At 46.2% G+C, this 20187-nt stretch overlaps 1 protein-coding gene across 1 annotated transcript; it reads right to left on the bottom strand.

Moving 5' to 3' along the window:
- Window positions 1-8747: 8747 nt before the first annotated feature.
- CD2 (CD2 molecule) lies at window positions 8748-19881 on the bottom strand (the record flags this gene model as incomplete). Its single annotated transcript, XM_084292834.1, has 6 exons — window positions 8748-8956; window positions 9083-9118; window positions 10960-11079; window positions 13688-13924; window positions 16561-16857; window positions 19821-19881. The coding sequence occupies 6 exons, from the start codon at window positions 19879-19881 to the stop codon at window positions 8748-8750; spliced, it is 960 nt and encodes a 319-aa protein (XP_084148960.1).
- Window positions 19882-20187: the final 306 nt, after the last annotated feature.

Raw genomic sequence — 20187 nt, forward strand, 5'->3', positions numbered from 1 at the left:
GACTGACGTGTTTTGAATATGAATCACAGAAATCAAGTGTCTAAGGGAAGCCTCTAGCTTTGACTGCCCAGGTTTCCTTGACCGCAACACAAGAACTACATCAGATGGGAGACAACTTTCATTCGATTTATGCATTGAGCTGGTCTCTTTTGCAGACACAGAATGTACCTAATGGGGAGGAGGAACATCAGGGGCCAGCCCAGTTCGTGAGCTTGGACACACAAACCTAATAAAAAAATGTTTGGGAAACCTGGACCATTAGCAGCTTTTCCGCTGCTGCTTCTAGGGAAAAGCTCCTCAACACTCCCAGGCTTGCCAGTCAGGATGTAAAACAAAACAAAACAAAACAAAACAAACAAACAAAAAACAACCAACCAACCAACCAACCAACAAACAAACAAAGTAACAGGGAGAAAAGGGCACAAGGGCCTGGCCAGACCATGCTCCTGTTGTCCCGCTAGATGACAGCACTATCAAGCCGTTGTGCACCCCAGGCTCCCACCAGCAAGGAGCAGGATGCTGCAGGCACCCACTGCCTCTACCTCTTGTCTCTGGAGGTAGCTGAACAGCATGCTTGGCCCAAGGACAAGGCTTTGTACAGGAGCTGTATGGTAGATCTGTGCTGTACACTGCCTTACCTACCTAGAGGTGTGTGCCAGAACCTGGCTAATAGGTACCGTGCTTAAATAAGGCATCCCTAAACTGTTGTCGTCATTGTATGGCCCACACATCCCCGTCTCCCCCTGGTGAGACCAAGCAGTGATCAGTTCCCTGAGTGGCAATGGGCTAGCTGACCCTTTTAAGCATGGGTACAGATCTTGTGTCCCTTCTTCTTGCCATGATGTTCACCACCTGAGGCCTTGGCCACCACTGGCTGTGGCCAGCCAAAATCCCACATTGCATGCATAAAAGCTTCCACAGGAAATCATAGAAATTATCTAGGTTGGAAAAGATCTTCAAGATCACCAAGTCCAATCAGCACCCTGACCTACCTAGGCTCGTCAATAAACCACATCCTTTAGTGCCACGTCCACACGTCTCTCAAGTACCTCCAGGAACAGGTACTCCACCACAGCCTGTTGAATGACTGACCACCCTCTCTGTGAAGAAACTCTTCCTGATGTCCAATCTCAACCTCCCCTGGTGCAACTTTAGACCATAAGCATGTTTAAAGACCAGGAACAAAATGAAATAATTCTCATTTATTTCATCCCATGCAGCTACAGCAGGTTTTTATTTTGTTTTGAAATGGACACAGAACCTTGTTTCTATTCCTTGGAGAAGAAGAGCTTTTGGTTCTCACCTGACCAACCTAGACCTTTAAACTGTGCTTCTGTACAACTTCTAATTAGGGCTTTGGAAACACACATCCTTCAAAGCCTCCAGAGAGGGTTCTCACCACTTACCACGTGCATACTCACGTTGAATCAGTTGAGACAGCTGCTTTGGTGCCCGACAGCAGCAGAGCAGTTTTTCATCTCTAGATAAGAGATCGGGCCTGAATCTGCCTCAGGTGCTCTGTCACAGTAGTTACTCTTTCCAGCACATATGCTTTGAGATAAAGAGGACTCACAGGCATGTCTTCCTCCAGTGCCACTGTGAAATGCCTCTCCTCCCTTGTCAACCTCCCCTTACACCCGTGACTCTTTGGAGCTGCACTTTGGTGGTTTTCCCACAGCTGAACCACTTTTCCTGAGGCGGTCTTGCCAGCATCAACAGAGATCTCCCTTTCTTCTCAACCACCACGGGCCAGTCCAGTGCCCTAGCCCAGCAGAAACATCAGCCCCACCAGGACCAAGTGGTTAATTACCAGCAGGGCTGGGAGCTGAGCAGCCCATTTCAGGGATGGGGAAGAGCTGGCACAAGGGAGCAGGGCACTTTCAGGGCTGGTAGATGGGAAAAGGACAAGCCCTCAAGTCCCTAGCAGCAGCTTTTGGGAGCAATCAAGCAGCTGGCCTGACCCTAGCCATAGCTGCATCCACTGCAGGTGACATTTGATATTCAGAGAAGTGTACACCCAGCCTCTCCCCTTACCTTCAAACGTGTCCCAGCTATTCCTGTGGCACATGGACAACAAGGAAGAGGGGTGGGATAGGCAAGAACGCGTCTGATAAGCACGTGTACTTTGGCAGCAATCACTGGGGACGTATTTGCTGTTCCCAGCAGTGTGAAATTAGGCTGCCTGTGTGCCGCCCAAATTTCTAGTTAAGATGAGAGGCGTGATATAGAAAGAGAGTGGGGGCTCCGTTTATTTCCATTAATTTTTTGCTTGTTAAGCAGACTTTTCTTTTGTGGTCCTTGGATTCCCAGAAACTCCTCCAATATGCAGAATTTAATTTCCCAGTTCAAGGCCTGAAGTCTCCCTAAAAATCACTTTCTGTGCAGACACATTTCCTTCCTGACAGTGCTTTTTTTAAGCCTTGGTGCTGCTCAGTTCCTCTTTTGCAGAGGCTAGCTTTTGGCTAATCTCTCTCTCTCTCTTTTTTTTTTTTTTTTTTTTTTTTTTTGTACGGCTGAAACAAAAACAGAGTCTACAGATATGATAAGCTCAGCAAAAGGGTGTTGGAGGTTTTGCTGGTCGAGTCTTGGGTTTGAGTTACAGGCATTTCCCCTGCACTAGGAACCACATCCTCATTCTGTCACTTGCTCGCACTGGCTCTGGCTACTGAAATCACGGTGAAGCCAAGTAAAAGTGGAGATCTAGCTCGTGCAGTGCCCGCACCGTGCGTGCCCTGCAGCAGCCCTTGCAGTGCACGCCTGCCAGCCGCACAGCCGCGAGTAGAGCCCCAAGGCAGGCAGCCATTCTCGAAGACACAGCTCCCTCAGGTGGCTTGCTTAGCAGCTGTAAAAGCTCCAGAAAAGTGGAAGCTGAATAGAGCAGAGAGCTACAGCGATGGCAGTAACAAACCAAGACCCCACAGGTGCTCCCTTCTCAGACAAGAAGAGAAATCAGGACCATGTTCCCCCACAGGAGCACAAGCAGCAGCTTCTCAAGCCAACGACCTGCCCCTGCTCTCACAGGTCAGCATCTGCCAGGAGAGCCACCAAGGCATGGGAAGAGCCCATCGTGAAAGCAAGTGAGGTGCACACTTTACAGAGGAAAAGCATGAGATCCCTTACGTTGAAGAGACTCATTAGCAAAGCAACACCCCTTTATTTCGTTCCCTTTCTTGATGGGAAAGCTCACCTTGCATTTAACAGAGGAAGAAGGGGTTGTCTGATTCGGGTTGCCAACCAGAGAGGTCCCAGGTTGTCCCACCAGGCATGACACATCAGCAGGAGGCTCGTCAAGGGCTCAGTTGTCCTAACACACCAGACTTACCGCCCACTCTGCCTCACCAGGGCTCAGCTGGGGAGCTGTAAGCATGGAAACACAGTTTTAGGATGCCCACAGGCCGTTTGGTTTTGGTTTCCAAGCTGTTCATTTTACCCCACGGTCACCCCATGCTCGCTTACCTGCCCAAGTCACCAAGAAGGATTGGAAATGAAAGCAGGTATTTGTGTGGGAGGGCAGGCAGCAACCCCAAATGCCTTCCTTCTGTTATTATGTAGGCAGAGAAAGCGCATGGGAAACACAGCCAATGAGCGCTGCTGCACGCAGAGCTCCTCTGTTGTGGGCTTATCTCTTCCTGTTATCTCAGCACCTGCATTTCAGAGGCACTGAGACAGAGACCATCTAACAATATCACCCAAAACAAAGGCACATAAAGCGCCATTGCAGTGTTGGGGCTGGTGCTGCTGACAGCCAAGTGGGCAGGCACCAAATGTCACCTTGAGGTGTTTTTCTGCCCTGGTTTCCGTCCTCTCCGTCCACTCACACACTCTTTGCCCACACCAATGAGTGTCGTGTGCTGGGGCAGGGTGAGCAGGACTTCTGCACCCCAGCTCCTGTGCGGTTGGGGCTCACTGCCCTGCCCTTGCTGCGAGCCCTGGAGAGTCAGTGTAAGCCATGCACACCTCGACACAGCAATGCCCGCCTTCTCTGAACAGAGCCATTCCTCTCCTCAATCCTTTCTGAGCCAGGGCTGTTTCCAGCAGCACTGGTAAAGGCTGAAAATAGCAAAGCAGCCTGGAGATGAGCTTCCCAGGGCAGGCAAGGTGAGCGGGAGCCATGGTCTGTAGCCACTCGAGGGCCCTACAAGTCCTCTCCACTCTCTCTTGGCTGGCATGAGGGGCACAGAGGCCAAGTGCAAGGTTTCGGTTTAAAGAGGAAAAACAAACCAGCCAGTGTGGGTGTTTTGTAGGAAGGGAGAGCTAGAACAGAAAGTAACACTTCAGTAGTGCAGGCTCGGGGTAACTTCACAGAGGGTAACAGAAAGGCTACCGGTCCTGATCACTGAGGATGAGGAAGTGGGAGGCAGCAAGGCAGCAACACATGGCCCCTGCCCCAGGTACACACCACAGCTCAGATGAGGTCTCTGCAGGGAAAGAGAAGACCAAATCCCTGCTGGGAAGCCCCAGGGCAGCATGCCCATACTAATCCTGATACGAGGTAGCTCCTGGTGAGCCTGCTCCTCTCTCCACACAGCTCCACTCTGTGCCTTCCCAATTCCAGCAGAAGATCAAGGGGGGCAGCAGCCAAAGCAACCAAAAGGGAGGCATTCGGGATGCTGACGCATTCCTGGCTTTCAGGGCAGACATGTCAGTGTGGCTTCCTTCTTGGCAGAAGATGCTCAGAGCCCAGCTATGGCTGATCAGTGACTGTGGCCCAACACAGCAAGGTGATTTCCCATCCTTGGAGAAAGTGGGAGAGGAGGCCACTTTGTTGGCATAGGGCCTCTTCCTGTGCCTGCATTCAGTGAACCTTTCTTCCCACAGAGTGAGATAGCATCACCCACCAGGGTTATTTCACAGATTTCCCAGTTACTAGAAACTGATCTTACTCACAAGCCTGAAGTCAGACCTCTGGACATCATCACTCGTAATGCAGGACCAGCCCCTCGGTCCCTCTGGGTGAACGTTGGTCACTCTGGGAATCAGAAGGTGATAGCCCTGATGGCCCATGTGCTGCATGGTCAGCACCTGAGCTCTGCTCTGACATATCACCCACAGCACACCCCATGCAGGACTGCAGTTTGAAAGACAAAATCAGCATTTCTTGAGCCTACTGCATGGTTTCAGCACAGCTGAGGCGATGATGCCCTGCCTGTAACAACAGAGAAAGGAGCTGATGGGCAAGACAGTCCCAGCTGGGGCTGATCTTAACTTAATTTTAGAAATTAAGTTAACTGGGTCCAGCTCTGCCTGTTCCAGGAGCAAGAGCTCTCTAGACTGATTAACGCCTGGCTGAGGTTACAAGCAGGTCTTGTACGTTTCACCAGAAAGCCCAAGTTTAGGCAGCAAGTGCTGCTGATGTCAAGTGGCCTACGAATAGTACAGAAGACCCAAAAGAAACCCACTGCTTTTCGGATGTCTACTCAGACTGCACAACAGGTGAGAGCTGCTGGAGCACAGTATGATGACTGCCCAACTGCCCTGCTCTGATCATAGCGTTGCACTTTTCCTCCCATTCCTTCAGTGCTAGGTCTTGCTATCCATCACCAACCAAAGCTGCCTCCTGCATATGTTGCATCTCTTGAATGGAAGGACAAGCCAGCGTCCTTGTAGAGTGCAGCTCAGCATATCAACCCTCTTTTGTCCCATCCTGCATGGCAGGAATGGAGAAAAACACTTCATCCGATGTGACTCACTGATAGATTTGTCTATGAAAGAAGAACCAGGAAAGGTTGCAGCAAGTATCATCAGAGCTGAGCACTTCCTGTTATTTCTTAGGTCTTAATGTTGGCTCATTTTCCAGAACTGAAACATCCTCTACAGCATAAAAAAAAACCACTAAGATTTGAATGCTCCATGACATACACACACAAATTGCTGACTTCTTGTAGGCATCAAGCAGAACTCAGGAACGTATAAATACCCTGTACGTACAAATAATCTGTTGCAGCACATTGAAACAAACATATCACAAAAGCAAGAGTCACTACCACAGAACAGGTAAGAGAAGCAAATATAAGCACTGCCCTGACGAGACTCCTGTCAGACTTAGTATTCTGCACTCATTTCCCTGCATCTTCCTGAAGGTGCCCACATTTTCATACAACTCCACCCAACATGGCTATATTCAGCTTTTTTAACTCAGCTTGGAGCCCCTTGTCACCTCAGAGAGAAAGCGATGGAGAAGGAGCCAGAGGAGACCCCAGTGGGTTGAAATGTGCACCTCCCCAGTGCACCCATGCCTGCTACTGTGGGCATCTGCTGGCAGCCCTGCCCCCAGGAACAGGAACCAAAGGCAGATTTTGGGTGTGCTCAGCCTTACAACAGCTGAGACACTGAGATTTCATGGTTCACAGCGTGGTCTCCAGTCTGGCCTCAAGGGTGGGGTTGGACCCAGTTTGCAACCAACAGCAGAAAAGCTTCTTCAGCTGAAGGGGAGAGCAAGGACCCGAAACCAACCCCAGGAGCGGCTGCTGCAGCCAGGAGCAGGGCACAGATTGCAGCAACAGGGATCAGGCAGAGGGCATGTGCTGTCGAGGCACTTCATAGAGGGGTCAGTGGCAGGGCAGGAGAGTGGCTACAGCACTGCCACCATGCTGCAAGTGCGGCCGGCAGGGTTTGCAGAGCTGCCAGCACAGCGGTTCGGCTGGGAGCCAGGCTCTGCACGACTGCCCCTGGGTGATGGAGACACCTGGCACAAGGCAACCAGCTGCAGACCCCCACCAAGTAAATCACAGAGTGAGGTCCCTTGACATAAGCAGCTCTCTAAGAGGAAGGCACATGCCAGAAGTTCACCAAGCCCCAGCCATGGGGAAGGAGCATCTCCAAAGTGCTCCTGCAGCTCTGTTAAGCCCATGGCACTGACAGCACTGTTTGGTGGCAGTGGAGTCCCAGGAGGAGCCCATCTTCCCCACCAGGCCCCAGTAGCCCCCCTCTCTCCCAGGAAGGACCAGCACTACCCTAACCAGAGCAGTCCCAGTCTGGCTGCTTGCTCTGGAGAGGGCACAAGGAAAGCTCTGGCCACACCAGGCAGGCAGGCACAGTGGCTGTGTTCACCCATGCTGACCTAATCCCACCAGCTGCAGGTACCCACATGATGACCAGTGCCTACTGATGATCTCTGCAACACCTCCTGCATCCAAGTTTCTGTGGTTCAGTGACCAGAACATTTTTCCTGTCTCCTCTGTAGCAAAGTGAGATCCAGATACTGGAATTGCAGCACAGGTATGAACTGAAATACTCACCACACACTCTTCTCTTTATTCATTCACTACAGGGACATAGCTTGTATTACAAAATTAGCCATGAAATGTTTACTGAATGCAACTTTAAATAAGTAGAAACCCTAAAACAAGCTGCAGAAAGCTAAAGCAAGAACAAGTGGCACTTCCAACACTGTGTCCATGACTGGAGTTCGAGCAAAGTGACTGAGCTCTGGATGAGGCAAATACCTCCTTCTCTTTGACAAGTTTCTTCTCTGCCCTTATGCCAGAAGATAAAAATAGTCACATTTCTGAGGAGAAACAAAGGATGGCTGTTTTCACTCCCATGATGCGCGCAGAATAACCAACCCTGAAAGACGTACGACATGTTCTACCTATTGCAACAGAACGCTGGCCAGATGGTTCATGCTCTGTGGCTCTGGTAGCTCTCCCTTTCTCCACCTATGCTGCAGGTTACACCAAATGGGCTCATTTATCCATTCAGACATAGCTCTGAGGTATGTCCTCTCCCTGCTCCTTAGCTGTCCAACAGAGGCAGTTATGAACATTTCCAAGGACCAGAGGAGTAAGCAGCATTTGTCCATCACGTGGAGTGATGTAGGAGCAGTTATTGCAGTCTGGATACACACCTCTCCCTTTGGGAGATCTCTCAACAGTTCTCTGCAAGCACCTGGTTATACACGTAGGGAGTATAGTTTCATTTTATTTGCCAGCAAGAAGTCACAGAAAACAGCTGAAGCAGTCCTTGTGGAAGCCATGCAGTATGTTCCCCTGGCCCTCAGCAGATGAGGGTACCTTGCAGGTTGTTGTCTAATCCATCCTCTGAAACCCCAAGTGTTGGCAATACTCTCCCAGAAATTTGTCTCCATGTTTGTTTGTCTGTTGGAAAAAAAAATCCAACCTATATCTTTCTGTAATTTAAGCATGTAATTTCTTGTTCTAAATAGGGTAGAGAAAGTAAAGGGTTTACTCCTTCCCTACTTTTCCCACATACGTGCTTCAGGCTTCAGTGTTTTCTTCTTTGCTTTGGACAACACAATTCTTTCAACATCGGACAAGCGACTGATTATGTACAACTTATTTTTCTGTCCAGGAGATCATGCATTCGATGCTGAAACCAGAGGGCTGTCCCAATGCATGGCAGGAGAACAGAAAGCTACGAGACAGAACCATGTGAGATCCATAAGCCAGTGTTGTCTCCCTAGGGCTCTAGCTTCTTCTTGAGATAATCCATCCAAAAAGCAAGACTACAACAAGGTGCAGTAAAAACAAGTGAGCCACAGAAAGACACTGGTGTCAAGTCTCAGTTGAATTAACATGGCTCCAGGGATTAGGCCCCTTCAATGTCCTCCACCGTGACTCTCCATCTCCAGCTATTTGGTGTTCTCTCTAATTTTATGCAACAAAAGCTAGTGCTTCATAGCTGAGCATTAAACAAGCCTGGGCGCGAGGGTTCCCTGACAACTGCCAACTTCCTTCTTCTGGCGAGTCGTGGAGCAGAGAGAGCTCCATCCCTCCGAGGCCAGATGCTCAAGGTTTCTCTCTCAGTTGGTTTGGAGTCCGCGGCTGGGTACGCGGCCTGGGCCACGGAGGCACGGCTTGCTGCTGCCCCTGGGGCTGTGGCAGAGGCCTCTGCTGCACGCGCACCTGCCGGGGGGTAGGGTTGGCCGGCGGACGAGGGAGCTCCCGCACCGCCATCTCAGTCTCCACCTTGCGAATCTGCATCGTCCTCTCCTCATCTGCAATGACAGGAGACCCCAGCAGTCAGGCACCTACTCAGGTCTAAGCAGAAGGCAATGCTGTTATTTAAGTCAGCAAGGGAGAGGAAAAAGCTCAGGGAAGAAAAAGCCAGATATTGGTCTTACCTGGAAGGCCGCTGTCACTCTCAGATTGTCCTGCTGCTTCAGTGGAACAAACAAAATCACCGTCACCCATGCACCCCAGGCAAAGCTGAAAGCTTTTCAGTTGCCCAGCTGAGGTCAAGGTGCCTGGGGACATTTGAGGTAGCTCTGCCCCCTCTGTGCTGGTCATCCACCAAGGGACACCCACAGCCTGAGCTACTCTGTCATCTTTTGAAGACAGACCACTGAATGGAAATTGAGATGCACTTACAGTATGCAACATAAAAGCACTCTGCCCTGCCACTGTCTGTGTGGGATTGCCATGAAGATTTCCAGGCACTTGGTAATTGCCAGAATTAATTTCCCAACATGTAGAAGAATTAAATACATGCCAGCTGATCATTAACTTGTCATTTCTGAAATGTCAGTCATCTTAGCTTAGGGACTGAGGGATTTACCTCTTGGGGCACTGAAATGTCTTTAAACACACACCAAACTGTTTCAAAGAGGCTGGTCACCTTCTTATTTTAGTTCTCATTCTCCCAGACATCTTTTTTTTTCTTTTTTTTTTTTTTTTTTTTAATCCAGACCCAAGAACTTAGGAGATGCTGTCACCGCACAGTTGAGGGAGTAATTTATCCCACTCAAACAAGAACAGCCATAATGTAAAATAACACTCTGATGGCTACGCTCACACTGGCATCGTGCTCACAGCCTATGCCAAGCCTTCTGAGATGACATCCTGTGGTTGCACTGCTGTGAGCTCTCCCAGAGAACAGGGAAAGCACCTGCCTGTCTTTTGTGACCAGGTGAAGTGAGAGGGCCATGGTGAGTTACAGCACTAATGTCATACCCTCGGCCATGGGAAAGGCCATTCTCAGACCTGCTGTCAGCCTGACCACAAGCACCTTCGAGGTATCAGCTGGAGTTTCTTGCAAATGTTGCCCTCTTCACCTTGACAAAGACTGCTGTGGTGTACAAAGGAGTCTTTTCTACCATTTTGTAGCCTGAGCACTGACTCATGCAGAGACTAGCTGCTATTGAAGACCACACAGGAAGCCTGACACAGTATGTGGGTGCAGGACTTGAAAACAAGCCTGCAACACCAAGGGACTCCCCTGGCTGCTGGGTGACCTCCTCATAACTTCAGCTTCCTCTTCTGGGTGGGCCAGCCAACTCTTCCTGAGTGGCAGCTCAGTGTCCTCTGCCCACACAAAATAGGGACAGCACACAAGCTGTAATTCAAAGAAACCTCTCCATCAACACTGAGTCCATGCTGAGAGACGACTCCATCAGCATATTTCTTGTGGCCTTAAAGAAGCTTGAATTTTGGACAGATGAAGTCTCTGCCCACTCTGAAAGCATGGTGTCTTTAATAAAGTGCCCCATGTTGGGCCTCCAGTGTTGATAGGCCTCCAACAACATTGCTTTGTAGAGAGAACCGGCACCAGAAGATGCCTGAGGAAACTCATGGAAAAGCTGAGCTCTTCTTGCCCCTTTCCACTATGTACAGTGTTTCTAAATGTGACTAATGATTTCAAAGATCCTAATTTTACACTATATAAATTTACTGGAAAAAAAATCTGCTGACGGAGTATCTAATTGTATGTTTAGCCCCATGGATGTTCATGACAGGTGGTCTGGGCTGAGATTTAGGGGAGCCATTCTTCTCCCACAGATAAACAGAAGTGTTTGAGACCAAAAGGTCTTTTGTTCCAAGCACATCCTGGGGAACCAAGACTGACAATAGCAGCTGATCTGCTGAGATTCACTGCATGTGAAAATTGGGCTCTTGCTCAAGCTATGGCAAACAGCACGCTCCTGCCCACAGGGGTGCAATCAGTAGGAAGCCTGAAGATTTTAGGTGCCTGGAGAGTAACATAAAGCCTTTAAACACTTACCATCATCTTCAAGCCTTTCTGTTTTTTTCTTCCTGATGCAGAAAATAAGCAAAATCACAAAAGAGACAAACAAAATTGCGCCTCCTGCTATGCTTATGATAAGATAGAAGTCCAGCTGGCCTAGTTAAAAGAAAGAAAGAGGTTGTTAGAGAAAAAGAAATAACTTGCATAATGCCTACCTAGAATTCTGTATTTTTCTCCCATTGACTATAAAGGCAGCCCCAGTGGAAGAACCCACCCTTTACCCTTTCTCTGTACAGAGCAGAAAGTTACTGGTCCTCATTGTGAAGGACACAGTGTTGGAGAATGCTCTGGAAACTTTCTTTGCAGCAAATTGAAACCAGAGCACTCATGTGTCAGCTCCTCTTATTTAAATTAATACAAATAGTCTGCTCCTTCAAGGGACCCTTTTAAGGACAACAAGCATCCAGGCAGTGCTCAGCATCCAACAGAAATAAACTTTTTCTATGTACTTCCTACTGAGCTGGAAACACTGAGATCAGCTTGCTGCATAGCATTTTGGTACTTCTGCTTCAAGTTTTGGCTCTATGCAAATTAAAAGATAGTGAAGATGGGAAAAAAAAAATAACCAAATATCCTACAGCCTCAAAACAAGGGTTTGGTTTGATTGGTGGACAAAGATTTATGTGAGCCTTCCTTACTTTGGCCAAATAAGGTTTGTTGGAATTTTGCCTTCCTTTGCTACCTCTGTTTGGACTGCTCTCCTGGCATTTGGTGTTTGTGCCTGAGCACAGGCGCTACAGAGCTGAAGTACCCAACAGAAGTGCACCTTCCTTTGCTCCCTGGGAGACAAAACTCCGAAAGAGAAGGCACTACTGGTACCACCCATAACGTACACCAGACATGCACACAGAGGGCATGAGTCACAAGGCTGAAGTCAAGACATTTATCTACAGTATGAAGACCTGCACCAGTCTGGACTGTAATGGAGAGAAACAAGCACGCTCAGTGACTTAGTTCATCTCACCTGCTTCAGCTGCCAATGTTGCACTGAGATGTGTTTTGCCTTTCCAAGGTCTGTTTATCCCAGTTGACTATAAGGCTGAGCCCAAGCAGACTGACAAAAAGCTATGCTTATATAAAGTTAGATGAGCTCAATCCCATCTGAAGTATGCCTTGTCCACTGAAGGTCAATATTCAAGGTGATAGACCTCAAATTCAGGACAAGATACTCAAGAATGGCAGCAGGGTTGGAATAAGATTTGACTGAAATTTTAGGGATTTTTAAATCTACTATGGAGCTATTCATGTACTGCCACCACACTGAAAGGTCTGAGAACGTTTTAGTTTGTGTAGGAAGGGTAGAAATGCATGGTTATGTTACTTTATCAGTGTTGCACAAATGAGTACCTTCAAGACCAGCATAGCAAACATTTTCTTTCTCCATTAATTATTTGACAGAAAAACAAACTGTCTCACCCTGTGCAAAAGGAACACTTCTTCTCAAGGATGACCCACTAGATGGAAGCATCTGGCTGATGGATAATGCCTGCACCAGCACTGCATGCAGGCCTGTGCTAGCTTGGCTCATTCCCTGGGCTGCCCAGGCCCACCCCGTTCCTCTGCTATTTCTCCTTCACTCAGCCACGGTACACCTTGGTGTCACTTTAGTGAGGCCTGTACCTCAAGGATTTGCTCCTTCTCTTCTCACACTGTGGGCTGAACTTTGGACTTTTCTGGAATTTGCTGTGGCAGAAACAGCAGGACATTGGAAACACTACACCAGCTACCATGAGTCCCCATGCTCCACTAGCTGTAGCAGAGCCAGTGAGTGCTTCAAGTTCAGTGCTGCCAGTTGGGAGGGATGAGTCCAAGGTCATCAAATTCAAGGACTTTTCCCCGGTGCTGCACTGGATATCTCAGCTTAGAACTGAGCACCATGTATGTGGTTTTACACTGGTATGATCTGTCCCTTGTTTTCACCTTAACTCTCAAAACACTTTTACTGAGGCAGGGAGGGAAGGGTATAACTACTTTTGCCTATCTAATCATTTTCAGCATGATTCTGCCCATTTAAAATACATTTCCCACAGTTCTCTTGCTGTGACGGTGTTTGAGGAAGGTGAAACTTCAAATGAGTAAGGAAATCCATGGTATGTGTGAGCCATGCTTATCTGAGTCATGTGGCCCCAAAGCTCAGCTAACTTCTCCAAAACCTCCTTCCTGAATTTTGGCCAAGCAGGGAGCCCAATGAGCTTATTTTTCCCCTTGTGAGAGCACCCAAGCACACCCACAGATAGCAGACAACCACCACCTTTGTAGGCATGGAGAGGAGAAAAAGAACTTGCAACAAATTTTCCCACCATGAAGGTGTAAATCAAGAGCAAATCCCCTGAAGTCAATGCCATGGCTTCATATACATATGGAGAAGATCCCACGCCACATTTCCCAAAACAATCTGTTAATTTATGTTGTAGTAGCTTGGGTAGTTTTATACTATCTTACTGAAATCACCTCTTTCACGGTAATCATTTGGGAAGTACCACTTGTTTTAAAGGAATAAAGAAGTATTAAAATGAGAGGAGTGATTTCTGCCTGCTGCAGACTGCTGCATGCAATAAAAACCCAGCAGTGGCTCTAGACTCATGATATTGGGTACAGGGAACCATTGATATTTCTGGTACCTGGAACAATCCTGCAGATATGTGCAACTACATCAAGCCCTCTAGGTCAAACCAACAGATTGTAGTAAAAATGGATTTTCTACCTGAGCACTTGACTTGTTTCTCGGTTGTTTTTTCGCTGACTTTATTCTTGACAGTACATTTGAACCTCCCAGAATGGGTTGTAGTAAATTCCACCCTTGTTAAATTACTTTTTTTAATTTTATCATGAACCACTTCTACCATAAATGTTTGGTTCTTAGTCGCCTGCTTCACTTCACATTTCACAGCTGTGGTTTTATTAATGCATTCAGCGTAGATGATTGGCTGAGGGACGGGCTCTGAAAAACAAGAGAGGGGACAGGCAGGTCTGACAAGGTTTCTCCTTTTGAAAATCTCCATTATTAAGCAGGACAATAAATTAGCCACCAACAAGCAGTGAGGGAGTAACACCAGCTAATGAGACCAGAGAAGAATAAAGAGCAAATTAGACCTCTACTGCAGAAGCAACACAGCAATGATAACCAAAATGCAGTATATTAGTCTACATGTGTTCTAACACACTTCTGATCTTTTTTTGTCTCCTTCTATTCCCTTCTCACTACTCTATAAAGTGTCTCTTCCTTAAACAAGGCATGATTATTTCAGCAAGAACACCTACACTCTACACTCTACCTTCTCCTGTACCCGTTTTCACTGCAGCATTACCCACAATTTAAAACCTGAGTTTTATCCCCAGTTCCTCTTCAGAATAGTTCACATCGTAAGGGCACTTTAACTCCAGGTAGTTAACCATATACTGTGCAACCTGAAGGGATGCTAAAGCTTACTCGAGTGATTTGGGGGTGGAAGGGAGGAGCCATGGTTGTGGAGCTCTGCCAAGATCTGGAAGCCGTCTGAGAGCGTTTCAGCAAATCAGAGCACCAATGTGGCTGGATGACTTCCAGGCCCAGCCTGGCTCATGGCCAGCTCAGCGAGTGTAGGGAAAGAAGGAAAAGGAGGTGAATGGGGGGGACTGGAATCAGCCCTCTGCAACTCCTGCTTCAGTGTTTTGGTGCAAATTAAGTGAGCTCTGATCTGCCTGTACCCATCAGGAGAGATTTCCTCTAAGGCAGAACAAACAGCTGCTTACGGTGCTTTATGTATCACCAAAGGCACTCAGCTTGCATGACAGCCACAGCATGAAAACCCATCAGAACAGAAATCACAAAACAAAACAGACCACTCTTAGCTCTCAACAAGGCAATATGACAGAGAGAACCAATATCTGTCTCTCCTTGTCCTGCAAGCAACGAGTTATGTTTCAGTTCCAGATTCTCTGTCACTGGTGACACTGATTGAAGCAGAAAAGCCTTTCAGGACTTTTGCTCAACCAGGGACAACTGGCAGGGGCATCAGATGGAAAAAGTTCAATTTCTACCTTTTAAACGAGGCAAACAACTACACACCAGGCTCATCTATAGCTGTAGGCAGTGTAAGCTATGGAGAGCATAAATTTTAAAGCCATTAAGAGCTGCTCATAGCAAATGATGTCTAGTTTCACACTGAGAAGGAATGGCAGCGTCCCTTTCCTCATTAAGCTCCTCTTCTGCAAGCTGTAAGTTATCTTTCAGCAGAATGTCCCAGTGTGAAACACCAGAGTCCAGGTTCTGGTGATGGAGTTGGGTGATGATGTCATCACCTAAACATATTTTTTTCTGTTATAGAACAGTTATTTTCCAACACTAATATCAAGGTAAAAACTGGATGACAATTGACTCACCCAACAGTTACTAGAGGATTTTACTTCCAAAACTGTGTACCAGAGGCAAGGCAAGCTTTCTGCTGCACAGTAGGTGACTTGATGCAGCACACAGCTAACTTGCAACTTATTGCCTTAATAAAAAATTAAACTCAGGTAACCCCAATGACAGCTCAGTGCCTTAAAGCATGAGTAAGTAGATTCAGGCCTCAACAACTTCCTGAATCTGCAGACAGTTTGCAATTATGGTTTTCGAAGTAGTGAGACACCCTCACTTCTCAGCAGTCTTTTTGTTAGTCACGGGGCCTTCAAACTACACAAAAAGGCTGCCATTCCAGCTGTCTTTGCTGCTGCTGCCTCGTGAAGGCATAATTTCGGTAGTGCCAGCTGATGCCCACACACTCGAGGTTGGCAAAGGTCAGCATGCTGGCTGAGGAAGAACAGAGCAAAAACAATCCACTTGCTAGGAAACAAAACAAAACAAAACAAAACAACAACAACAAAAAAATAATCTTGCCTTATGGCTTAGCAGTCTGAAGAGGTGATAGCAGCCACTGAAGAGCAGAATACCCATCCCCATCTTTCCTATTCATCTCAGAAACCTTGGGCTGCTACCACTATCATCTCTCAGCACAAGATACAGCACGGAACTGGAGGCTGCCCTCGTACTTTGAACCCATGCAGATGAACTCCCTAGGCGTGGGCTTAAAGGTGCTTTTATTTGTTGCATTATGCTGTCTGAGGATGGGGATGCAGGAGTTGTCTCCCCTTGCAGATTCAAATCCTTGCCTATTGCGGTGCATCTCATGTTATGTGACTGCTGGAGTTTCTTGTGTTTGAGGGAAAAAAAAGAAAAAAGAAAAAAAAAAAAAGAGAAATAAAATAGAAAAAAAAAAAAGAAATAAAATAGAAAAAAAAAAGAAAGAAAGAAAGAAAAAAAGAAAAGAAAAGAAAAAGAAAAAAGAAGAGTATGGTCTCCTATTGCCTATCTGCAGGCTTTTAGTGCTGCCTGGGCACATGGAGAGATCAGGTGGCTGACAAAGAGAGGAGCCAGAAAGCAACAGGGGACCAGAGGGAATCAACAGGAGTAATAGAAAGGAGCAAAGACGGACATCTCACAGGAGCCCCCCCGAAACAGAAATGGGGCAATGAGCAGGAAAGGTTGTATGAGGGTGTGGGAACACCAGGTCTTTTTCATCTGTGGCTGGGAATGCTATGGGGAAAGTAAAAACTCACCCTGAACAATGAGTGTTGTTTTTTCTTCTGCCTTCAGTTTTCCATCTTCGTGGTAAACAAGCACTGTGTACATGCCACTGTCCTCTGTCACCACATTCTGTATTTGTAGAGTCCCATTGGAGAGTACGTTACACCTGCAGCCTTTACTGTCTGTGTAATACTTAATTTTCTTATTTTTTATCTGAAGTAACCTCTGATCATTTCTTGACCATGTTGCCTCATGCACAGTCTCAGTAGTCATGATGTTGAAAAAAGCTGACCCATTCACTACCACGTAAATCGTTCTGGTATCGGCACCTTTGAAGGGAAGCACAACCAGCCCATCAGCAAGTCTTGAACAGCCACTGCTGTCCTGTTCACCAGCCACAACGGTGACCCAAAAGGTTTTCATTTCTACTCTGAGTTCCCTAAGCCTCTCTGTTACTTACATTTTCTTCTCCTGCTCCAAAATTCTTCTTGATCGTTCATTAGCTAAATTTCAGCACCCAGCTTAAACCTGAGACATGAGGCAGTAAAGGGTACAGTTCTCAAAAGCAGGCTATCTAATCTCGGGCTGATTTATTCAGAGTGATTTCAGATGCTGAGCTTCATGGCTGCCCATGGACTTAACCCTACCTGAAGATAAGGTCACTTCGTTGGGTTTAGCATTTGGCACAGGCTGACATTTAGAGCTCTTGTCACTGCAATCATTACTGCGGACAGCAAGAATGCAAACTGGAACATGGGATCACTTCAGCAGCAACAGTGACGGCAATAATAATAACAACAGTGGTCTAAAAGACGTGCCTGTGTCGATCAGTGAGTGCAAGACACCGAACTGGAGGAAGACACAGGACTGTTGGTTCCTGGTGCCCCCTCCTTGCCACTCTGCAGCACATCCACCTGGTGTGTGTAGCACACCATCATGGTGCAGACAAGTAAGGGGGGAGAAAAACAGCTAACCTCAGCCTGCAAAATTATCAGGCCCTGGAGATACTGGGAGACAAGCAAAGGAAAAAAAAAAAATCTCTTGACAGGTGCCCTTTGATCATAGATGCCCTCTGCAAAACAGGTGAGAGGAGGCTACATCACAAAGGTGCAGCCAGGACTGGGTAGCACTTTTCATGAAGACAATATTCAGAAAAAGCAAGGGCTGTTGAATGTTAAGCACGTTACTGCCACTGGAGATCAAATACTCTTCCCGCTGTGCCTGGGTCTCATGTCCTCTACGCTCAAGGGTGCTCCACAGCCTCCTTAAGGCACAGCTCTGGTGAGCAGGGGCTTCTGAGCACACATTTTGTCGGGAGGTCACTTCAATGCAGGCACTGCCTCCATCCCAAGTGTGGGTGGAAAATTTTTAGGAGATAAAAAAACACCAGAAGTGCTTACAAGTGTCGGATGGAGTATGCTAATGAATAACAACGTTAATTCAGAACTGCAACTTATTTCATTTGTCTTCTTCTATATTCTGTATTCATTCCTTTTCAATTTATAGGATAAAGCAGAGGCAGGATGGGATTTCTTTTCACATGACCAGGCAGAGCTGATTCTGCTCTAATTTTATAGATTTCAAACACTTTTTCCCACAGGCAGAAAAACTGCATTTACGCATTTATTACACTCCTTCACTGTAGCATATAATTTTTTATTCCTTGTATCTAGTACAATGATAAACTCTATGACAGAGGAGAAATTGAAATCCGGTTTCTGTGTCACAAAGCTAACAATGTTGGAGATAACCAAAGAATTAAAATATTGTGCCTCTGCAACAAGGAAATTAATACTGAAGTGTTTCCTACAATTCACCCCCAGTCTAAGGAGAGGCTCTTAGTTCACTATTGCATTTTTTTTGAGGTATTTGATGTCTCTAATGAAATATTCTGAAATCAAGCTATCACACAGACTTGGAAACAGCTTGTTTCCACTTTGATGACACTACAGGTTATAATCAAATGTCTGAATTTCAATACTCATTTCTGCTTAGTCATGAACAGGTATTTAGAGTTAGTAATAGGATTTCTGTACATAACAGATACTAGCATTTATTTCTTTCTCTCCAGAAGTAAAGAAAAAAAATCTACATTTTCAGGGAAAATTCAGTGGAATCTCTGAGAACTGACCACCTAGCCATATCTCTACAGAAATCACATCAACACTCAGACTTGCTGATGGAAAGTGGAGGCTTCCACATGTGTGATATTAAAATTTGTTCAGCTAAGGAAATATCAATTCTGCTAATGCTTTTTGTTTAGATAAGGAAACATCAATTCTGCTAATGCTTTTTGTTTAGCTAAGGAAACATCAATTCTGCTATTGCCAACTGTAATGTTCTTCAACGGGCAGAAATATCAGAACTGGCAGCAGAGAGCTCATTTGCAGTTGCAAGAAAGAGTTACAAATAAAAGCTCAAAATAGTAGCTTTAGAGAAGTAAGGAAGTCTTCTGTTTTACAGCTTCGTGTATATTTGAAACCAGTTTTCCATTCAAGGGAAATATACTTTATTTCTGCTTGAGAAGATTCTTTTATACATCATGTACCAAAAATAAATTCCTTATTTATCTATTCATTTTGTTCTGAAGGGAAAAAAAATTAAACAATCTGCAGTGAAATGAACAGAAAAAAAAATAAAATAAAAAAATCCGTGCCTGGTTGTGTTGTCTTCACCTCTTAAAACCTTCTCTAACCTACACGTTAACACCTTAAGTTTTTAGATTAATGTTTTAAAAAATGAGAGCAGTATTATACAAAATATAAGTACATATTTGCTTACTGTTTCCACATAACAGGCTCCTTCAGCCTCACTGCTGACAAGGGGATCTATCACTTTTTCTGTTAATATTTATGGAAGAATATAATTTGCACTTTCAAAAAGATTTGTTCTTCTTTGATAAGAAAAGGTAATTACATGTGATAATGGTTCTGCACAACGCACTGTGAACTAGATCTCTAATGTAGTACAAGCTACCTTGAGGGCAAAGAGAAAACTGCATGCTGACATTTCTCATTATACGTGTGTCAAATTAAAGCTCATTAACTTAAAACCAGAACTGTTTACAGCTTATTAATATAATTGAAATAGGAAACTCAGGTCCTACCCTCCTCACCGTGGCTGAAAATTAAATCAAGTAATAATAGCAATAATCCAAATGTGCCCAAACACCTCACCCACTAAGAAAGTGGAACTAGTTTCTTATCAGTAACATCCCACCAAGTTGTAAATAGTTTAAAATGCAACTTTAACAACACCAGCCTGAGAAAGCAAAAACTTAATGAAGGCTTACCTTTTACATTGGGAAACCAAAGCAGCAAGCACTTGACTAGGAAAATCCTCCTGAAGTTCATTTTCAGGGTCCAAAAAGCCAGTGCTGCCTTGTCTAATGATAGCTCCTGGCAGGTGAAAGGATGGTCTGCTATAAGCAAGCGGTCGTGGGCTGTGCCTGCACAGCCCTCGTGCCCTCCTCCCCCTCTCACTCTAGCACTTCTCGTTTCTCACACAGGCACAGAAAGCACAGACAGAAATACCCTCTGACAGGCTGCTTTGTATCAGGACGGGGAAATCTGCAGTGACAAGGAAAATGTACACCAATGTGCATGCCCTCAAGGTCTGCCTACCCAGCTGGAGGGCCAGCCGGTGCCCTTGTCCTCTTC

Source organism: Netta rufina (assembly GCF_964035555.1).
Source record: "Netta rufina genome assembly, chromosome: 1".
In the NCBI taxonomy this organism is placed as follows: Eukaryota; Metazoa; Chordata; class Aves; order Anseriformes; family Anatidae; genus Netta; species Netta rufina.